The following is a 22,643-nucleotide window of genomic DNA, read 5'->3' on the forward strand; positions in this document are numbered from 1 at the left end:
CTCCTAATGCACTTCCGGCGTGCGTAAAGCTCCTCTTGCGCTCTCCTGTTAATGGCGGGTGGCGGCTGCTGAGCTGGACGCATATAACCGCTGCCCGCACGGGGAGAGTCTTCCCTGCCTCCAGCTTTCCGCTTGCCGTCAGTGCCCGAGCTCGCCAGCATGTCTGTGGTGCCGCCCAATCGCTCGCAGACCGGCTGGCCCCGGGGCGTCAACCAGTTCGGCAACAAGTACATCCAGCAGACGAAGCCCCTCACCCTGGAGCGCACCATCAACCTGTAAGTGCGGTCCGCCTCCAGCGCGGCCTTCGCCGGCATCCTCTCCGCCTGAGCGCTCGTAAAGACTTCTGTCTTCTTCTTCCGGCGCGCCCCCGACTAGTAGGCTGGCTTCACGCCTCTCTCCCGCCTCCTGCTCGCGGGTGCGCGCTTCTCTGGCCCTTTCCTCGTACTCCAACCCCAAGGGGTTAGAGTCCTTCCTACTCGAGAGGGTTTTCCTTCTTCCCTGTATTCAGTCACGTTTGCTGTAGTCTTTATTAGAATAAAATAAATAAAGCACTATAGGCAAACTGAAGTTTGCCTTGAACTCATCGTTTCCCCGGCTTCCCAGAGGTAGCCAGTTTCAAAATTTGATGTTTATCCTTCTGGTCCAGTGTTTATGCTTTCCCATCAAGTCTATTGTATTGTTTTGTATGTTTTTTATTTGATACGAGCCGTATACCGTAGTATTATTTTTGCAGTGTTCATTATTCTCTAACAATAAGCTTTCGGAATCTTAACTATAATGTATACGTCTAGTTTTTGCTTATTAACTGCTGTGTATTATTTCCGTTTATGCGTAGGCCGCATTTCGTTCATCTGTTCGTGACTATCTTTCCTGTCCTGTCCACTCACCTAAGTCGTCTCTGCTGCAGCCACAGCATCCAGGCATCTAGTAGGCCCCAGCTTGGGAGGGTGGGCACTGTTAATGGTTGGGGTTTCAAACCGTCGAGGGTACTAAGATGTTGTCCCAGAGAATCCATTGTGGGCTGTGTTTTATCTTCAACACCTTTCTGATTAAGCACTTGAAGCCATTGCATTTCGAGGTCACTCTCAAACACAATCTTGCTGTGGCAGGTGATTTGCATTTGAGATGTGTTTTGTTAAAGAAATTGTCTGGCTTTTTTTGTTTGTTTTAAATCATTTCTGAGAGTTTGTTTTTGAGACAGTGTACAGTTTGGTGCTGGCCCTCATGGAAGATAGGGATCACTTTCTGCTGGTCAGTCTTTACAAGGTGCAAGGATTTACTGATATTAGTGTTTTGGTAAGACACTTTAGGTTTCTGTTTTATATTCAGATAAATGAACTTTTCTCCCGAAAAACCGAAAGAAATTTGAAATGGAAAAAATGGCTTTTATCCTTGTTTTGCTTAGAAAATCAGGTACTGGCTTGGAAATTAAGATAATAAAAATGTTCGGTTTATAAACCTGGAATTAGTTGATAGTTGTGTATGTATAATCTACTATCTGTCTAAGTATTGCATTAACATAAAATATAGCATTTCAATTTTATATCTCTAAAAAAAATCTTCACAAGATTCCCATGAAATGGAAAAGGCAAATGTTCTCTTTTTACGAATGTGGAAAGCACAGCTTCTGGATTACCTACAGTGGTAGTCAGAACTAGGACATACTGTTTTTCCTTCATTTTCCTTACTATCCAAATCAGTTTGCATCGAGCCATTATGTAGAGTTTTTAAAATTTTAACTAGGTGAAATAGTTGTGCGAAAGCTAGGTGAAATTTTACCTAGGTGAGATGTTTTAATCATTGCTGCATTAAGGTTAAGAGTTGATAAATTTACAGCACTTTTTCTTTCCTATATAAATACAGTATTCAGGAATAATCATTTGTGCTGTGAACTCAGTTCATATAAATGTATAATGATCTATTAAATTGAAAACAAGTCTCTTCCTCCACCCCTAATGTATTTTCCTTTAAGGAAATGTTGCATGAGTGCCTGTTTTGTTCCAGGCACTGTGCACGGTGCTGACTTACAGTGGTGAGGAAGTAACATGTGGGCCTTGCTTTAGGGAGCACACCGTATGATGGACATAATATGTATGTGACTGGGCTGGCACTGTGATTTCACAGCTGAAAATTCTGACATTTCATCTTGATGACATCTCCTTACTGATGTGGGAGCTGGCTCTTGCAGTGGAGATATTATGGCTGTCTCTATTTCTTTCTACTCTTGGGTGGTGAGAACTCAATGTTAATAGGTATAATTTTTTTTTTTAAATTGCCTGGCATATAATGATGTATGATAGCTGCTGATGCCAACGATGTTAGATTCAGCATTGGGTCTACTAGAGAAGTTCTTTATAGTCTTAAAAAAACAAACAAACTGGTTGCCGTCGAGTCGGTTCCCACCCATAGCGACCCTGTGCACAACAGAACAAAACACTGCCTGGTCCTCCGCCATCCTCACAATCATGGTCATGCTTGAGCCCATCATTGCAGCCACTGTCAGTCCATCTCGTTGGGGTTTTCCTCTTTTTCGCTGACCTTTTCCTTTACCAAGCATGATGTCCTTCTCCAGAGACGAATCTGATCCCTCCTGATAAGATGTCCAAAGTATGTGAGACGTAGTAAGCGGTAGTTGATTATTAATGTCAAGGCCTTTTGATAGAATAGATACCTTGGGGATAGGCAGGCGTAGCCAAAGCATTCCTCCTCAGCATTTGGTGTAATCAAGGGATTATTACACATGATGAAATATAAATATAGGATTTTAAACTATTTTTAAGAAAAAATTTGAACTTTATTAGGCAAGATGAAAATTGTCTTCAACACTGTGAGCCATATTTTGAATTCTTGGTAAAGGAAGAGGTGGGCAGAAGATTGGAATAAGGAGAAGGGAAGAATAAAGCTACTCAACAGAATAAATGCAGAAAGGTAAAATGGCTTCTTGCTAGGTTTACAAGGGAAAGAAAAAACATTGAAAAGTCTTGGAAATTCAAGTAAGGAGTAGCAGCTTGGTCTAACAGAAAGCTCTGACCTCAGAGTCCAGAGAGCTGGATTCTAATCTCTGCTGTCTTTATTAACTAGCTGTGTAACTTTGGACAAGTCGTTTGTCTCTGAGTACAATATCTACAGTTTTTGCTGTGGTCTCTTTATATATGATTGGTATCTGTTGTGGTAAAGAAATTTTGATCTTCAGGTCTTATGTTAGATGTCTGTCTTTGGATCATAGGTACCCTCTTACCAATTATACTTTTGGTACAAAGGAGCCCCTCTATGAGAAGGACAGCTCTGTTGCAGCCAGATTTCAGCGCATGAGGGAGGAATTTGATAAAATTGGAATGAGGAGAACTGTAGAAGGAGTTCTGATTGTACATGAGCACCGGCTACCCCATGTGTTACTGCTACAGCTGGGAACAACTTTCTTCAAATTGTAAGTGTTGGAAATTAACAGCATGACAGCTTTTAATGGGATTGTCAGTCATGTAGTTTTGGAATACAATTTTAGCCCTTAGTCATTTCTTTCAATAAACACTGCTGTTAGTGGAGTCTTTAGAAAGAGAAAATCATGAGCAGTTCTCCAGTGCAGTGCTCATTTATTGCCTCACTAGAAATCTGCACGTATCTGTGTATAGTTGATTTAATGATTGAGCTTGATAGAAGCTGCTTAAAATAGATTAGTCCCTTAAAATAGGTTAGCAAGCTCAGTTTCTAGACTTAATGACAGAACTGCTAAGAATCATTGGTACTGTTTCCTTTGTAGCATGAATAGTGTTTTCTATTCTTAAAATGACTTTCATTTTCAAAGCTCATAAATCTCTCAGTTTATATATAGACCACAACTATTTGACCAGCTAACGAGAGGTCTTAAATACTTAGATTGAAGTTCTTCAAAAATGATCTATTCCTCAGGGCTAAAGAATGGGGCGATTGCCTCTTGGCATTTCTAGACTCCGTTATCACCAGATTGCTTCCAGAGAAAAGAGATTGGGATGGACTGGTGGCCAGAAATTAGATTTTCTTCTCCATCTGGTTTATGTTATGGTATATACTTTGTTTGTTTGAAAATTAGGATTTGTGTACTGTTAGGCTGGTTAATTAACGTAATAAGTTCAGCTTTCTAGCATATTCTTTTCATTGTTTGCAACATTTGTTTGCTTTGATTGCCTTAGCATGTGACACGAAAATACATGATTGCATTACTTGATAAAAATAACTACTGTGTTTTTCCTGTTGTCACCAAATTGTGTTAAGTTGAAAGCTGAAATTCTTAACCTTTATACAGACCTGGTGGCGAACTTAATCCAGGGGAAGATGAAGTTGAAGGACTAAAACGCTTAATGACAGAGGTATTTTTCTATTTAACCACTTTGACGTTTTTTATTTTTGCCCATGTGAATACCATCAATTTAGTGGATAATTAGGCCTTTTATGTCTTGTGAAAAGGGTGTTTATTTTGAATATTTAGTTTTCAGTAAATGAAACTTAAACCCAAGATTGTGAGTACAGTGCTTATTTTCTGCAATTTAAACTGATAATTGCTTTATCTTAACTTTTCTTTTTTCCATTTAAATGTTGACGTAACAATAATGCTAATAAAAGTCAACATTTATTGAGTACTTGCTCTGTGTTAGGCACAGTTTTAAGTGCTCTACATGCAATAACTCCTTTTATCATCATAACACTCTTAGGAGGTGGGTTCTGTTATTAATGTCGTTCTACGGATGTGGAAACCGGAACACAGAGAGGTTAAATAACTTGATGTTGCATAGCTAGTGTGTTGAGCTGGAGATTTGAATGCAGGCAGTCTTGTTCCAGAGTCAGGCTTTGTAGAGCTTTGACAAGGGAAACATTCGTGCTACGTACCTATTTTCGTTTTTGCACCTATCTTTAGACTTTGCCTAAATTGTCCTACTTTTTGTAAATCATTCTAATGTCGGCCTGTGAAGACTTGGAACGAAATGAATAAATATTGGAGGGTTTTGAGACTTGTAGGTTGTTTTCATTATTCCTTTTTTTTTTTTTTTTTTAATAACATGCAATTTTCTCCCCTTAATTACAAAACTAATATATACTCAGTGCAGAGTCATTGGCGGTCACTGAAAAGCAGAAGAAAAACAAAACTAAAATCACTTATATTTCTGTCACTTTTGGCCTGTTAGTTTGACTTTATGGTATTTTTTCAAATGCACTGTAACTCTTAAATATTATGATGTACTTGGACTTCCAGTTAAATATGGTATATTGAACCTACCTGCTTACTTTTCCTTTTTCTCAAAACTCCACCAAAAAGTCAGTAAAGGCATTTAAAAATATGTATATAAACCGATAGGATTGAGAGAGTGCAAAGTGAGACAATTGCAAGAAAATGTTTTGGAAGCTAGGAAGTAAATGGGCAAATCATAACTGACTTAGCAGAAATCTGAGCCTAGCTGGCAGGCAATCCAGAATCCAGCACTGCAGAACACCAGAAAGGCTGAGGAATTTGAGGTGCCAGGCACCTATGAAAATAGGAGCAGGCATGGCCTTAAAACAGTTTTGATCAAAAGTCTGTATAGGATGTATTTTTATACCTAGATTATCTTCCACACTCTCTACAGTCAGGTAAAGACTAACACTGAATCAGAAAACCCTAAGCAAGAAAACAGTTTCGGGAAGGAAGCAATGTATGAAAATCTACATCCTGAATAGTTAGACTCCTAGACTTCTGCTAGACTAACAGAATTTGACAACTAGGTTTAAGTACCCTAGGCAGAAGATTGGAGGTTTTGTTTTTGGAGAAAGTGATCAAAGAAAGAAATACCTCCAGATGCTGACATTTGGGAGCCTTCCCGAAGAAATAGTGCAGCCCTGTCACCCATGCACACAGAGGTCACAGTCAAACATATTACTGCCTCATCCTTAATGGTGAGCCGATAGCCAAGTATCAGACTTTTGGAGAAAGCGTCTTAACATGAAAGAGATCAAAAGGAGCTTAGCAGAAACAGAAAATTCATCAGTCAACCAAACTATGATTAATATTCTTGGAATGATAAGAGGAGATACTGTACCTGTGAAACAGTGCCATTTAAAAAATAAAAAATAATTCAGAGAACAAAAAAGAACTCATGGGTATTAAAATGTTAGAAACAGAAAATTCAGTAGAAGGTTCGAAAGATTGAATTGAAGAAGTCTACCAGAGAGTAGAATAAAAAGATTAAATGATTGAACATAGTTTGAGAAAAGATAAAATTAGTGGATGAGTCTAGAAGGACCAATATAAACTATAGATAAAAAGGACAGAGGAAAAGGAAGAATTGTCAAAGCAATAATTCAAGACAATTTTCCAAACCTGAAAGGTGTGAGTTTTCAGATTGAAAAGACTGGCCTGCCCTCTCCAATGAATGTTAGAAGATCCATATACAGACATATCATCATAAATTTGAGATCAGTTAGGGTAAAGAGAAGATCCCAAAAGCCTACAAAGGTAAGGGGTAGGGGTACACACAGGTTAAATAAAGCTGTCAAAATCAGAAATGGCGTCGGACTTCTCAGGAATAATACTGGAAGCTGAAAGATCATGGAACATACCTTTAAAATTCTGAGAGAATGTGATTTCCATCTTAGAATTTTCCATCTAATCTAACTATAAATCAAATGTACGGGTAAAATAAAGTTATTTCTAGACCTGCAGAGTTTTAAAAAATGTTATCTTGTACCTTTTCTCAAGAAGCTACCAGAGTGTTTGCCACCAAAATGAGTAAACTAAGATACAGGATTCAGAATATAGAGTGTATCTAACACAGGAGAGAGGCAGAGGAAGCCCTAGAGTCCCAGCTATGCAGCGGGGCTAGAGAGCATCTAGAACAACCTGGAGCAGGATGATTCAACTGATAGGATAATTGATGTTTGAATTGAGAAGAATTTAAACTTTTCCTGCAGAAGTGGGGATGAATTAGTGGTAGCACATGAAATGAAAGTTATTAACTCTAAAGAAAGACTAGTTGTACAAATAGGGAAATGTAATTATACTTTAATTGTGTGGTTGTGACTGATTTAGATAGTCATATTAATTTAAATACAGAATATTCACTTCAATATTGATAATGGGAGGGTGGTGGAAGAGGAGGTATGAGTGCAGGATGTGGTTTTAAGATCTAAGTTCTCATCCACAGTAGAGGGAGTTCGTAGGGTCTTTTTCAGTGTTTAAAAATAAATAATATATGGTTGTAAAAGAATGTTTCAAAAAGAGCAACTATATAGTGGAGAAACATGATAAACTCCCTCAGCCATGTGATCAAGGTTAACATCATGAGTGATAAGTCATGTTGACAGCATGCAGTTGTGATATGATGTGATGAGAATGGTACTTTACCTCTGCTCTTCCCTCCCAAAATCCATAACCCTGGTCTAATTGATGGACATTGTACCAGTATTCCTGTGAAAGTCATAAAAAACAAAACTGCGAAACAGACACAGGAGGAGCATAAGGAGACATGAGGGCTAAATGTAATGTGGAGGAGACCCTGGGTGGCACAACAGTTAAGCGCTCAGCTACTAGCCAAAAGGTTAGGGGTTCAAACTCACCCACTGTCACCTTGGAACAAAGGTCTGGTGATCTGTTTCCATGAAGATTGCAGCCAAGAAAACCCTGTGGAGCAGTTCTACTCTGTAACACATGGAGTTGCCATGCGTTGGAATTGACTCGACAGCAATGGGTTTGATTTTGGTTTGTTTTCGATTTGTTTATGGTTGATTCTAGAAAAACTATTGTATGCTGTTGGCTGATTTAGGTGATCAGATTTGGTTTTCCATGTATAGCTAGGGCATAACAATAGATTTGTTGCTCCTGTATAGTTTATACTAAAAAACAAAAACAGCTGCTGTCGAGTTGATTTCGATTTATGGTGGCCCCACGAGTCCCTGGGTGGTGTAAATGGTTAACAAGCTCAGTTGCTAACTAAAAGGTTGAAGATTCCAGTCCACCCAGAGGTGTCTCCAAAGAGTGGCCTAGCAATCTACTTCTGAAAAAGTAACCATTGAAAACCCTATGGAGCACAGTTCTACTCTGACACAAATGAGGTAACCATGTCTATACTAGATTGCCAATTTTGAACTAACAGTGTATGTTTTGGGCAGAGTGACACAGATAATAATAAACAAGAAATTATAGAAAGGAGACATACGTGGAAGTTACACTAGCCATATGTCTCTGTTAGGAGTGCTGCCGAAAGTACTCTCTTCACTAAAGAAGGGTATTCATGTGTATGTATATTTAGTTGTTTTAACTGGATGTATCATTTCTTTTTGACAGATACTAGGTCGTCAAGATGGAGTCTTGCAAGACTGGGTCATTGATGACTGCATTGGTAACTGGTGGAGACCAAATTTTGAACCGCCTCAGGTCAGTGTTCGTGTATTTGCTGGACATTTGGAAAAGCAAAAAACTTATTTCATCCCCCCCTCCCCCGAGAGATTAAAGCAGAATTTGTCTTGAAATTTCCTTTTCTTCCTTCCTTAATTTAGATAAAAAATTACAATTTTTTTTTTAATGGAAAATTTCAAAGATACACAAAAGTAGAGAGAATAGTAAGTAACCTACTCTGTCAACAGTTAACAGCTCATGGTCAGACTTGTTTCATAAGCCCCTGTCCCCCATTGCCCTTCTACCCCTGCCCTTACCTTGGCTTATTTTGAAGCAAATTCTAGGTATCATATTTAAATTGTAAATATTTCAGTGTGCATCTCTAAAAGATAATAGATCTTTTAAAAAAAAAATCCTGAATTGTTTTGAAAAGGCCCTGTGACTTTGATAGCTTCTTTGCATGACAAGATGTTCCAGATTAAGCATTGCAACAAAATATTTTCCAAGAAAAAGATTGTTTTGTCTGTTCGCTTCCTTCTGACTCAGTTGTATAGCAGTGGGATAGAAAGGTAAGTTGCTGTGGAAGCTCGTGGGGAATTGATTTTCATTGTTTGTCCTAATTGTCATGGTGCTTACTACGTAAGAATTGCCGTGAATTTGGCTTGAAGAAAATACAATTTCATGTGGAAATAGTGAAGTTCCTATATATCCAAAGATGATAGAATAGTTATTCTAAACATTTTTTGATTTCTTGAACCTACCTTGATCTAATTGGAAAATGCTCAGTGATAACTCAAGAAGTTTTCCAGGCTACTTCTTGAATATCTTCATTCGTTTCCCCTACCACAGTCCTGGGACAGTACCCTTAATTCACTGAACCCTAGGGTATAAGGTATAACACATGGCTATGTATTTATTTAGTAAACCTAGAATATTGATTATCCAGGAAGTTTTCTTTGGCTGATTTTCAGAAGTAGATCGCCAGGCCCTTCCTCCAAGTCTGTCTTAGTCTGGTAGCTCTGCTGAAACCTGTCTACCATGGTGTTGACCCTGCTGGTATATGAAATACCAGTGGCATCATTTCTAGCATCATAGCAAGATGCCACTGCAGTATGATAAACTGACAGATGGTGCATGCAAAAGCTGGACGATGAAAAAAGGAAGATTGCAGAAGAATTGACACATTTGAATTACGGTATTGGCAAAGAATATTGAATATACTGTGGACTGCCAGAAGAATGAATAAATCAGTTTTGGAGGAAGTACAGCCAGAATGCCCCTTAGACCCAAGAATGATAAAACTTTGTCTTGCTTACTTTGGACATGTTATCAGGAAAGACCAATCACTAGAAAAGGACATCATGCTTGGTAAAGTCAGCGAAAACAAGGGAAACCTTCCATGAGATGGATTGACACGATAGCTGTAACAGTGGGCTCAAACACACCAACAGTTGTGAAGATAGTTCAGGATCCCACAGTTTTGTTCTATTATACATAAGCTCGCCATGAGTTGGCTCCGACTTGATGGCAGTTAATAACAACAGAGTATTGGTTAGGTGGCAGCGGGAAAAGAAGCACAACAGCATCTCCCTATCTTAGTTTTTTTGTATAAAGTGCAATTGGCTTAAATGTCAAGGCCAGGATTGGAGAAGAAAAGTCTTCAAAAAAGGAACGCGTGGCCTCGAGTAGAAAATCGGGGTAATGCCGCTCACTTTGGCTTTGTTGTTATTTTTTGGGAACTTGTGTTGTATGTGAACTATAGGTCTCTTAGCCTGTGCCACTCATGCCAGTTCTTACCTCTTTGTTTCTCTGTTGCTGCCACTGTGCTTGATTTTCTTGGTAAGGTAGGGGATCTCCAAAGCCTAGGACAATTGCCTAGGACAGTTGCCTCAATTCATTGTACCCTAGGGATGGCTCTGGTTTGTAATTATTTTAACTTGAATATTGGTTAAGTACCAATGAGACAGCATAGTGGGAAATAACATTTGAGGCTTTTATAGTTGAATAGAAATAGTTGACTCTTGACTTAACTATTTAGCAGTGTACTCTTGGGAAAGATACTTAGCCTTTTAGTGGGAGTTACGTGTGTAAAATGGATTAATTGAAAGAATAAAGTACTTAACACAGTGCCTGGCCACTGTGAACATGTAATAAATGCTATATATTAGAGGCCAGCAATTTTTTTCTGTAAGTATTTTTGGCTTTGCAGACTATAGCGTCTCTGCTGCATTTACTCAGGTCTTCCATTGTAGCATGAAAGCAGCCATAGATAATATGTAAATGAATGACCATGGCTGTGTTCCAGTAAAACTTTATTTACAAAAACAAGAATTAGTCTGGATTTGGCCTACAGGTTGTAGTTGGCCAAACCCTAGTATATGTTATTGATGTCTAGCTTATGGATTTTGAAACCGTAATAGTCTCAATTTCACTGGGTTCCTTTTGGAAGCTTCTACTTTTATCTCACTCTCCCGTTATGTCTATTTTTAGGACTTTTTAATCCCCCTGCCCTCTCAGCAGTTCCAAAAGCAACAGCAGATTTTTCTGAATTTTTTGTGCAGAAACGTAGATTTTCATATCACACACACAGAACAATAACAACAGAAAATCCCTACCTTAGACATTTTTGTTTTCTATATCAAAATTTTTTTTTCTCAGTCAGCAGTCTCCCCTCTAATTTTCATCATCCCCTTAAATTCTCAAAAACTAATTTTTTTTTTTCCATTCCCCCAAGCAGTTTGGTCTGCCCAGCTGGCAGAGCTCCATTTAGGCAGCTCATCTGTTCCTGAATCATGAGCCCCAGTGGGGTTCAGGAGAGAGGCATATGTGGTTGAGGTCTTGTCAGTTATCTCATGGGCTATATTTAAACTTTTAATACAGTAAAAATATTCACATCAGGATTCTAGAAATTTTAACTTGGTAATGATTTGGGGGAAAAAGGACAACAAATAACTTTTATTAAGAACACTAATTAAAATCAGACTTTATTGTGTTATCAATTTCTCAAGTTATAACTCTTGTGACTACATATTTAATTGTCCTAACTGGTTTGCTACTTATTATTTTATATTTATTAAAGCATTTATTTATTAATATATCTGTCAGCTACTGGGTCTCAGTAAAGGGAAGAATAAAAGGGAGTCTGCTTCTCCCAGCACTTTACACTGTATTGGGGAGTAAACATGTAAAGAAAGAAATGAAGCTATCGGATACATGTTAAAATAAAATTGTGCTGGGAATATGAGGAACTTGGTCTCAGAAGGGGTGATAATTTGAGCTAAATCTCTGAAATGGGAGAAGTTGGTAAACAGACATGGAAGTGTAAGGAATGGTAGCTTGGGGAAACTACAGATCATTCTCATTTGTTATTTTAGTATCCATATATTCCTGCACATATCACAAAGCCTAAGGAACATAAGAAGTTGTTTCTGGTTCAACTTCAAGAGAAAGGTAAGTTGTTTCGTTCTTTAAGACAGCCGTCTAAAAACTTCTGTAATTTCATGGATATCTCTATTGTGTTTTCTCCAAATTCCTTAAATTTTTGGATTTATTGTAAATCTAAAAACATACACCAAGCTAACAGAATTACCTAGTTTTTCTTTTAGATGTGCCAATCATGCTACAGAAGGAAAAATAAATTTAACAAAACCTAAAATATCAAATTATGGTCAAATTTTAAAAATAATTGTTTAGCTGCTGGTATTGTTTTTCTCAAGAAGCATTGTTAACTGTTGGGTGATAAATTATTGAAAATTTTGGGAGACAAATGAATTGATTTTTAAAATATTTTAATACATCTTTAGACCTGCTATGAGTTTTAACAAGTAATTATTCCATTTTTTATGATAGTCTTATAATGGAATCCAAAATAAATTACAAACCCAAGTCTCTTCTTTTCCCCTTTCGCCCAGTGCTTATAAGGTGCTCGTGGTTGTTAATAGCAGGAATTTGTAGAGGATCAGTTTGTTTCAAAGCTGTTACTGTGAACTCTTGCGAAAAGACACAAAATGTATTAATGAGAATGATTGCTTTCCTTAAAAGTATTCTCCGGAAATAAGTTTTCCTCAAATGTAAAATTGGTGATTAATTTAAAAGTGAAGTGGAAGCAGTAATTATTTGAAAAACTTATAGAAAATGAATACTGACTGGTCTGTTTATTTTAGCTTTGTTTGCAGTCCCAAAAAATTACAAGCTGGTAGCTGCACCATTGTTTGAATTGTATGACAATGCACCAGGATACGGACCCATCATTTCTAGTCTCCCTCAGCTCTTGAGCAGGTATGGAATGCTGAACGTTTCGTGATTTATTCATGTAAACTCTCAGTTTTACAATCTTCTGAGCCACTTGAGAAGGCATAGTTTATGAATTTTGGTCTTCAAAGAAACTAGGACAGGAGATGGACCCTTAGGTTAAGTGCAGCCATAGATTAAATGACTTTTAATGACTGACTAAAAATGTCCCCCAGACCCTAAGTTACAGCATGACATTCTGGTATTTGTGTAACTTCTCTTCCCCTAATTTGATACTCCCTGCAATTAAGCTTGAAGTCTTCATCAAAAGAAGAAATGATAAAATAATAGTCAGCAATGTGTAAATGAGGGGTGGGGGTGTGAGTAGGAGGAAGCTTGTCTATGTAAAAATGTGGAAAATCGAATCTTTTGATGTAATATATTCTTCTTCTTTTTTGGAACCTACTGTGTTGAGGCCCAAATTAGGGCATGTGAAATTAGATCCTGAATTGTAACATGGAGTTTGTGTTTTTAGGCAGATAGAGTGATTCACAGGTTGAGGTTCTAAGAACCAACCATGGATAGGACTCACAGAATAGCATGGTTAAGAATGTAAGTTCTATAGTCAGTGCTTGGATTTGAATCCCAAGAACTTGCTGACAGTGTGGACTTGGGCAAATTATTATACCTATTTGCCTTTTTCTTCATCTGTTCTATAAAATGGGGATGGTAGTACCTACTTCATAAGATTATGAGGACCAAGTAAAATAACACATATAAAGTGCTTAGAACAGTGCCAGGCGCCTGGTTAGCACCCAATAAATACTAGTTTAAAAACAATTCCAGTAGTGATTTTGGCATTCTGTGAAAGCTTGCTGAGTACAAAATTGGTCTTTTTACCTTGTCACTAATCAGACTTCATCTGTTGTCCTTCTGTGTTGGCCTGCTGATGGGTTACAAACTGAAGTATGGAATATAAAAAAAGAGTCATACTACTTATTTATTTAAACACTTAGCTACAAGTGTCGGGAGCTATGCTGAGTGGTGAGAGTAAAATGATGGCTAAAAATCTTCTTTCTGCCTTCAGGGAACTTTTTAGTGGATAATTCATCAAATTTACACTGTTAATTTTTTTTTTTCCTGTAAGTATTCACTGGTATTTAATGCGTAAGATATGGTAGGTGAGAGAAAAATGTGTCTTGGTGTAGAAAATGCCAAAAATGTCAAGGGAGAGTAGAAGCATCGAGATAAATTTCCTTATCATGTAAGGTGGAAGCTAGGTTAAATAATACTGTTTTTAATAAGGAGTATTGTTCTTTTTTAAATTCAGGTTCAATTTTATATACAACTGAATTCCTGCGCAGTGGAGAAGTAAAAGAAGCCGTCTCTGTGAGCACAGCTATCCTCAGTGTAGAATAATAAATATGGTAGACAAGGTTTTTTGTTTTCTCTTTCCCAATCCCTGAGTTACCCCTACTTTCTATTGTTTGAATAGTAAAGTTAATATGAATAAGTAGATAGTGGTGTAAACAAATGTGATAATGTTTAATTCACTTTTTGTTCTACTCATACTTTTTTGTACAACGTTAAACAAGTGGACTTCTTTCTATTTGTTTTTTTGTTTTTGTTTTTTTTTTTACTTCATATTAAACTTTTAAAATTCTTACAGGTGAGGATTGTTATTTTTTTCCCCAGGCTGGTGAATGTTAAGAGACAGTGGCAGATTTAGTTCAGCCAAATTTATTGGACCCTTGCTCTGATATCATTCTTGGGGGCATACTCTAAGACAGTGTTACAGATTTTTGTGATGAGAATCTTAACATTACTTTTAGGACCCAGTTTGCTTGGTTGAGTTCAAAGTGCAACTTCTGTACCAAATTTTACACCCTAGTGAGTTCTTTGGGGTCGTTATGAGTTGGAATCAACTCGATGGCACACAACAACAACAACAACAAAAAAAACAACACAAGTGAGTTCTGTTACAGCAGAACTCACATACATTACTGAGTGGTACAGTTTATGTGTCCAGACCTTGGTTCACAAGCAACAGACCTTAAGCATATGGGAAACTATTAAAATTGGCTAGGTTGGGAAAGTCATGGGAATTGGTGAAAAAAGAGACTACTATAGAACTCATTTTTTTCTCCTTCATGTAACAGTGGTATTAGTAATGTATGCTGTTGTGAAATTGTTTGTCTTAGTTATTCTTAGGGCATGGTAAAAATAGTGATCCATGAAGGAAGTTTCTAAAAGTGGATCTGTTAGTTTTGAACTCTTAGATGCTCAGCAGGCATTGCAAGTTAGTTATTTCACCCAGCTTGAAGTTATATCCATAGAGAAGAAAATTTGGTTTTAGCATGTGATAACAAAAACATTTCAAAATTATTTTCTAGTAATCTAAATCAACTGAAATCTAGGGGCAGGGTAGGGGATAGATTTTTGTCAGCCTAAGAGAAAAACACAAAGTTCAAAAATTTTTTAAAACACTGCCAAGTTTGGATTAAATTTGTTTGGGGAATAAAAAAAGAATTTTAGGGCAAAGGAGTTTGCTAGTTGTGTCATTGATTAGTGGTAGAAACATACTGTGTGTGCCTTATTGCAGACTTGTTGACTGTAGGCTTAATATTAAAAATCTTGTATGTTGCAGCTACTTTTAAAAACAAAGATTGGTACAGTTTTCAGTAGACAGAAATGAACTTTTGATTAGTTCTTAATGCCTTTGTGGTACTGATGACAGTACTGATCTCCTGAATATTGGGTGATGTGAAAGCTATGTCATATGGTCTTCCCTATTTAGCCTTGAGAAAATCAGCAATTCTATTCAAAAGCATTCCCGTTCATTTAGTTGAGGTCATGTCAAACCTTCACATGGTTGTGTATCAAATAATGATTATAACCATGCCTCTGCTTAGCAGTAGGGAGCACCAGTCTCCATGACCCAAAATAGCCTGTGATTTCCTTTGAAAAACTCACTGGTTCTGTGGATAGTCCTCTTCCCTGGTTTTACATTAGCACATTTCTAATTTAGTATAATTTTCCTGGCAAGCTCACTGATTAACCAAGTCCTGCAAGATGGGGAAAGGAAAAAGATGGGGAAGGGTTGATCAAGCCCATTTTCCACCATTGCTTCTAGCATCCAAGTGGAAAGCTACAGTGACCACATTTCGTATGTTAGCTCTTGCAGTTGGGGGGATGGAAAGAAATGGGCTTTTTCTTGGTGTGATTTATGAAGTGCTGTCGGTTAAGGAGTGTTTGCGTTGAAGAGTCATCTCATTTGAGGCCAGTCATGTCCTTTGTAACTTAACCTTCAGACTAGAAGTTCTTTCTGGATGACTTCTTCCCAGTATAAGAGCTTGAGTCAGTCATCCATATACTAGTGCCTAAGTGAGGAAAACCTTTGATTCCGCTTGTTTGGGTTACCAACCTTGAGATATAAGAGCTGTAATCTTAAGTGTAAAATTCATTCAGTTTAGCTGATTTAATAATCGCTTCCTTTTCCTGAATGAGGACACACAAACACTGCACACATATTTTTAAAACTTTTTTTGCACTAGTCAGGTGTACTTGGAACCCAATATTCTCTTGTTTTAGGTTTCCTGATAGAAATGGTAGAACTAGGGGAATTCAGCTGTCCTGCAGCATTAGAAGAGGATACAAGGGCACTGCTTAACACCAAGCTCTTTTGATACGTAAGTTCTTATCACACTTCTTCAAGAACTAATGGTCTGAAATTGTGCATTCTGATTATCAGCATACTAATTACTGAATAGTTTTAAGATGAGCTCTTGATTAACTGGCTTATATTTGAATGCCTACTATGTTCAAGGCTGTCTGCAGATGAGAGCCAGCCCTCTTTGGCATTATGTAACTACAATACATGTCATGTTATTTTCCTTGAGTGATCCAAGTAGTGCATATTCTATATATAACTACTAAATGACACTAAAATGTTCGGTAGATTCAGGAAAAACTAAATTTGCGCTTAATTGTTATATATCATACTTAGAATGACTTAGCGCATTAAAGAAAAATGAAATTTGTTTTTTTAAGTGATGAAGACCACTGATTTTTTTAATAAGGGTAATAATTAAAATGGCATTATGATAATTCTCTGTGAATTTGTACTGTTACTGTCTTCCCTTGTAACTAGTATTATACAATTCAGTTACGATTTTGGGTATTTCAGGGTTCCAGCAAGATAGCATTGTATTTGGATGAAATGTAACCAAATTAGCCAGTCTGTTTTCTTCCAGTTTTAATTAGAAGTGAGAAGTTAAGAGATCCTCCAAATTCAGCAGGCCAGCAAGCAATCAGTTTAAAATTCCCTTTTTTACATGATGTGACTCTTATGCTCTCAGCCCTTTAATGACTATTTTTTTAGTATTGCTTAGTCACTTGAGATGAAGTTCTTGGAGTGGCTTTTTCACGTTTGAGTTCCTCAAGCTTACTGCTTTTACTAGTTCAGAGTGTTTGGAACAATGTGTGCTAATCACTAGGACTGCTTCAGAGAGCTTGCAATTTTATATGTCACCTTGCCAAAGAAGGCGTATTGTTTTTTTGACTATAATGCAAGTCGGCTTCTATAGCATAAGATTAAATCTTCCCGTAATTTTTTCCACTTACTTTGTATCACTGTTTGGGTAAACTGAACTCGTTTCATGCAGTTTGCCTTTGTTGTTTAAAATATGTGATGAGAAACAATACTGTAATTTGACTTGAGCCATAAAACACATTTTATTATTAGCTTGTATTATACTTATCAAACTTGTTTTTGTGAAAAACTAAAACCTACTAAGTAAGTCTAAATTAAGCCAGTTCAGGTGTATTTTGTGTTTTAGTGATGGATCGTCTGGTAAAACTAGAGATAAGTCGGGAAAATTTATTGACTATGTTCAGTTGAGGGAAAGATTGTGCATTTAAAAACTGACTTGGTACTGTGTTCACATAATGTTCGAGCATCGTTTATAGTTTGGCTTCAAGAACTTTTCTGGTATTAAGTTTATAGAAAATGTATAAAAGAAATAGAAGTTTTGGTTATATTTTTATATTTCTAAAGTAAAAGTTTGATTAAAAGGGTCAGTGTTCTTTTTTTATTTTATCTTACTGTCATTTCAATAAAAAAAAATATAAAACAGAATGACTCTATGATTGCTTGGGGTGGTCCTTTGTGTGTGGCTACTAACCTTAGCGTGCCATTAGAAATCCTGTGCGTTCTTTTTCAGCGTCATTGGCCAGAGGGTGTTGAGTAACAGGCAGCTTGGCATAATAGTGAGAACCTGAAGGCCTGGGACATCAATGTTGTCCCCTCCCCACCCACCGTCTCCACCCTACTGCGTGTTAGTTGTGTTCTTAGGCAGATTCCTTCACAGCTGAGCCTGCTTCCTGAAATGTAAAGGAAACACGGGATTTGGAACCTGAACACTGGGATTTAGAAGTTGCCACACAGTTAAATTGTGAGCTGTGTGCTGTTGTTATTATTAGGGACTCCGCTTCCTCGTTTGCGAAGAGTTTATTTTCAAACTTGTCTGGAAGTCATGATGTTCTGCGATACACACCATGCTCGCTGCTTATGTAATACGATGTAATTTAGTTTGTGTGTCTTAAATAGAAATAACTTACCCAAGGTATAGGAATATACGTGTGTGCAATGACAAAGACTTGAGGCTTGGTATCTGAACAAAAGGTGGAACGAAACCCAATAAAGTTATTGCAAAGTAAAGTTTTTTCTGAAAATTTTGCTATTTGTGTATTTTATAGGAGACACCAAAAATCAGTGAAAAGCAAGTATGAAAGAAAAGCTAAAAATTGGAATATATCCAGTAATTTAGTTTTTTTTCCTTCTACAAATTTGAAGAGTCAGTAGTTTTTCCCCGTGTTAGATTTAGTGGTGGAACACATAGCTAGTGAGATACCAGAGTTCCACAGGAATATATTTTAAGGGTACTTGATTAGACTAAAGATCAGCTTCTAGGATTTTGAGAATTTTAACAACAAAACCAGAGCCCTGGTGGCACAGTGGTTAAGAGCTTGGCTGCTAACCAAAGGGTTGGCAGTTCGAGTCCACCAGCTGCTCCTTGGAAACCCTATGGGGGCAGTTCTACTCTGTCCTGTAGGGTGGCTATGAATTAGAATCCACTTGATGGCAACGAGTTAGTAACAACGAAACCATCTAGCCTTTCTCACAGGATGGTGGAAAAATCAAATGAGGTCATGAATATGAATATGAAAAGACTTCAGGTATTTAAAAAAAAATACAAATAGCAATAATTTGTATCTAGCAAGTGTGACTCATTCTACCTAAACTTGGGTTTGTCTGCAATGACACATTTCTCTATATCAAACCAAATCAGAGCCACCATTGCACAAAGATGGCAGGAAATTCAGTCTGTCAGTCATTACTGGGAGCAGGGGACCTCCCCAGTTTTTCACAAGAAACCAGAAGACTTAAATGGTACTCTGAAATGAAGGTGGGAATGAGGAGAGCCTCTAGCTTCCATCGTGGACTTCACTGATGCTTTCTTGTTCAAGATGGACCAGCTCCTTGAAGTCTGGTGACGTTGCCTTCTTGTCATACTTGGGGCTTGATGCTCAACTGACACAGTTCATATGTCTGTGGTTCAGCCTTTTGGGGCATTGTATGCATTTATCCCTTCTGTTTCCTACTTTCTCCTCTTGTATTCTCATGGAATAGGAAGCAGTTACACAGAACCAGAAGCATCAGTTGACTTCAGAAGGTGGATTTAGGCCTTGCTAAGAAATCCTTGAGACAGCCTGGCTACCTTCTTGGAATGGGAGAAGAAAAAACATTGGTAGAACGAATACCAGTTATCTTAGGGAAAAAACCCTGACACAGACCTTTAAATTATTTTAAAATGCAAATAAAGTTATTATATATTTGGGTTAATTTCATCTGTTCTCATAATCTTCAAAAAATTCAAGCTTCTAAAGGATTAATTATAGTTTATGTAATCTGAGCTAAAAGTAAAAAGTTTCCGTTGTGCACTTAAGATTATTCCAGAAAATAGGTTGTCTAAAATTTAACAGAAAGTAGTGGATATCTCATAATATAATCCAAAGAAGAGTATGGAACTTTGAAATTTAAGATAGTGGAGTATTGTATATTGTACAAAAGGTAAATCTACTAACAGCAGCTTGTTTCCCATGGTGATAGGACTTTGTTTCTTTTGCAAGTTTGTTAGGTGCTGTTGAATCAACCCTATGTACAATAAAAGGAAACAAAGCACAGTCCTGTGCCATCCTCACAATCATTGCTATGTTTTAGCCCATTGTTGCAGCTCATTGAGGGTCTTCCTCTTTTTCACTGACCCTCTGCCAACCATGATGTCCTTCTCCAGGGACTGGACCTTCCTCATTACATGTCCAAAGTATGTGAGACGAAGTCTTGCCATCCTGGCTTCCAAGGAGCACTCTGGCTGTACTTTTTCCAAGACAGACTTGTTCATTCTTCCAGCAGTCCATGGTATGTTCAGCATTCTTCGCCAACACCATAATTCAAGGGCATGAATTCTTTGGTCTTCCCCTATTCATTCTCCAACTTTCGCATGCATATTAGGTGACTGGAAATATCATGGCTTGGGTCAGGCACACCTTAGTCCTCAGAGTGACATCTTTGCTTTTTAACACTTTAAAGAGGTGTTTTGCAGCTGATTTGCCCAATGCAATATGTTGTTTGATTTTTTTTTTAAATTGTGCTTTAGATGAAAGTTTACGGAGCAAATTAGTTTCCCATTAAATGGTCTGTACATAAAGTGTTTGAAGACCTTGGTTTCATTCCCCACAAGGTGTCAGCACTCTCCCCACTTCCGCCCTGGATTCCCTATTTCCTTCATCTGGATTTTCTACCCCTTCCTGCCTTCTCATCTTTCCTTTCGGGAAGATACTTCCCCTTTGATCTCGTATAATTGATTGTTGTAAGGAGTACATTCCTCTCGGGTGTTAATGTTTATCTTAAGTGCTTGCCTATTGTTTGGCTGGGAGGTGGTCTCTGGGAATGACTTCCTTTCCAGGTCAGAAAGGTGTCTTAGTGCCATAGTCTCCGGGGTTCCTCCAGTCTCTGGCAGAGCAGCAAGCCTGGTCTTTTTTTTTGTGAATTTGATTTTTTGTTTTTGCTCCTGCTCTGTTGTGGACCCTCTGTTGTGATCCCAGTTTTTTGATTTCTTGACTGTTGATTCCATGGGCGTTGATTGTGGATCCAAGTAAAATGAAATCCTTGACAGCTTCAGTATTTTCTCTGTTTATCATAATGTTGCTTATTGATCCAGTTGTGAGGATTTTTGTGTTCATGTTGAGGTGTAATCCATACTGAAGGCTATAGTCTTTGATCTTCATCAGTAAGTGCTTCAAGTGCTCTTCGCTTTCAGCAAACAAGGTTGTGTCATCTGCATATTGCAGGTTGTTAATAAGTCTTCCTCCAATCCTGTTGCCTCATTCATCATATAGTACAGTTTCTCAGATTATTTGCTCCGCATACAGATTGAATAAGTATGGTGAAAGGATACAACCCCAATGCACACCTTTCCTGATTTTAAACTGTGCTGTATCTCTTTGTTCTGTTTGAACGACTGCCTCTTGGTCTATGTACAAGTTCCGCATTAGCACAATTAAGTGTTCTGGAATTCCCATTCTTTGCAATGTTATTCATCATTTGTTATGATCCACACAGTCAAATGCCTTTGCATAGTCAATAAAACACAGGTAAACATCTTTCTGGTATTCTCTACTTTCAGCCAAGATCCATCTAACAGCAATGATATCCCTTGTTCCACATCCTCTTCTGAATCCAGCTTGAATTTCTGCCAGTTCCCTGTCAATGTACTCTTGCAATTGTTTTTGAATTATCTTCAGCAAAATTTTACTTGTTTGTGATATTAATGATATTGTTCAATAATTTCTGCATTCTCTTGGATGACTGTTCTTTGGAATGGGCACAAATATGGATCTCTTCCATATTTATCCAAGTTTAGTGTGTGGTATTTTGTAACTGTCTGTATTTTGACTTGGATTGAATATGGATTGCCATTTAATGTGGTTTAAACATTATCATGGCTCAGATCTTGACCTGTAAAGTAGAACACTTTCTTCCCTGGAAAATTACTATCATCATTTTTCCAAAATAAAGCTTTTCTTTATCAATAAAGTTGAAAATTTAGCATTTTAATCAAATGGCCTTGGATAGACAACCAAAAGGAACTAGAGTCTAATATTCATGTGGATCTCATATAAAATGTGTGTGTGTGTGTGTGTGTAGCTTGACCGCCAGTAAAGCCAAACAATTGGGTTCCATCATAGACCCTTTAGTAATTTTAGAATTTTCTAAAAATTCCAAAGTGGATAGTAACAACCTTGAGAGATCTTTTTTGGTATCTAATTAATAGACTCTTAGAATATTAAGCCTGAAAGAGAGCTTAGAAGTAATTTAGTCCTTTCCTTTTGAAAGTTTGTAAGATTGAGCAAATACTTACTGAGGACCCACCAGTGGCATGACTAAGGTTGGTGTTACCCAGTGCAGTAACTCATAGTGTCACCTTCCCCCTTACCCCCTGCCCCGGCCATGGACCTCCTCCTGTACTAGACCATATAGGATTCCTTATGTTTTTGTACTAATGTTACTTGTAAATTGTAATTCCCGTATATCCTTCTTTTCATTTAATTACTACTTCATTCTCAAAAAAGTTATAGGTTCACAAATAACTAATTACCACAATATTGTAGCTAAAACACCAGAAAATTTGAAAAAAAAATCAGTGACTATAAAAACAGCGGCAGAAACGAAAACAACAGCACGTGCTTAAAGTGTGCACATGAAACCACGTGATTCGAAGCGTCACTGTAATTAGGTAATACTGACAGCTCTGACTAGAGGGCATTAGAAGGTTCAAAAAGTAAATTAGCATAGAGTTTTAGTCTTGTAGGTATATTGATAACGTGTAAACTGGGCTTACAAAAAATCTTTTTGTGAAAAAAATCCACAAACAAAAGTAACTCAGTACAAGAGAGTAAGAAGAACAAAGAAAACTTCAGCACCACAAAAAAAAGCACTACAAAATGACAGCAA

General features: G+C 37.5%; 1 protein-coding gene across 1 annotated transcript; it reads left to right on the top strand.

Annotated features, from left to right (window-relative positions):
- Window positions 1-15: 15 nt before the first annotated feature.
- On the top strand, window positions 16-16,210 carry NUDT21 (nudix hydrolase 21). Its single transcript, XM_004371571.2, has 7 exons — window positions 16-275; window positions 3,227-3,427; window positions 4,280-4,343; window positions 8,288-8,377; window positions 11,713-11,788; window positions 12,502-12,616; window positions 13,899-16,210. The coding sequence occupies exons 1-7, from the start codon at window positions 160-162 to the stop codon at window positions 13,918-13,920; spliced, it is 684 nt and encodes a 227-aa protein (XP_004371628.1). The 5' UTR covers window positions 16-159; the 3' UTR covers window positions 13,921-16,210.
- The last annotated feature ends 6,433 nt before the right edge of the window (window positions 16,211-22,643 follow it).

This window comes from Trichechus manatus, unplaced genomic scaffold, assembly GCF_000243295.1.
Source record: "Trichechus manatus latirostris isolate Lorelei unplaced genomic scaffold, TriManLat1.0 scaffold00014, whole genome shotgun sequence".
NCBI lineage: Eukaryota > Metazoa > Chordata > Mammalia > Sirenia > Trichechidae > Trichechus > Trichechus manatus.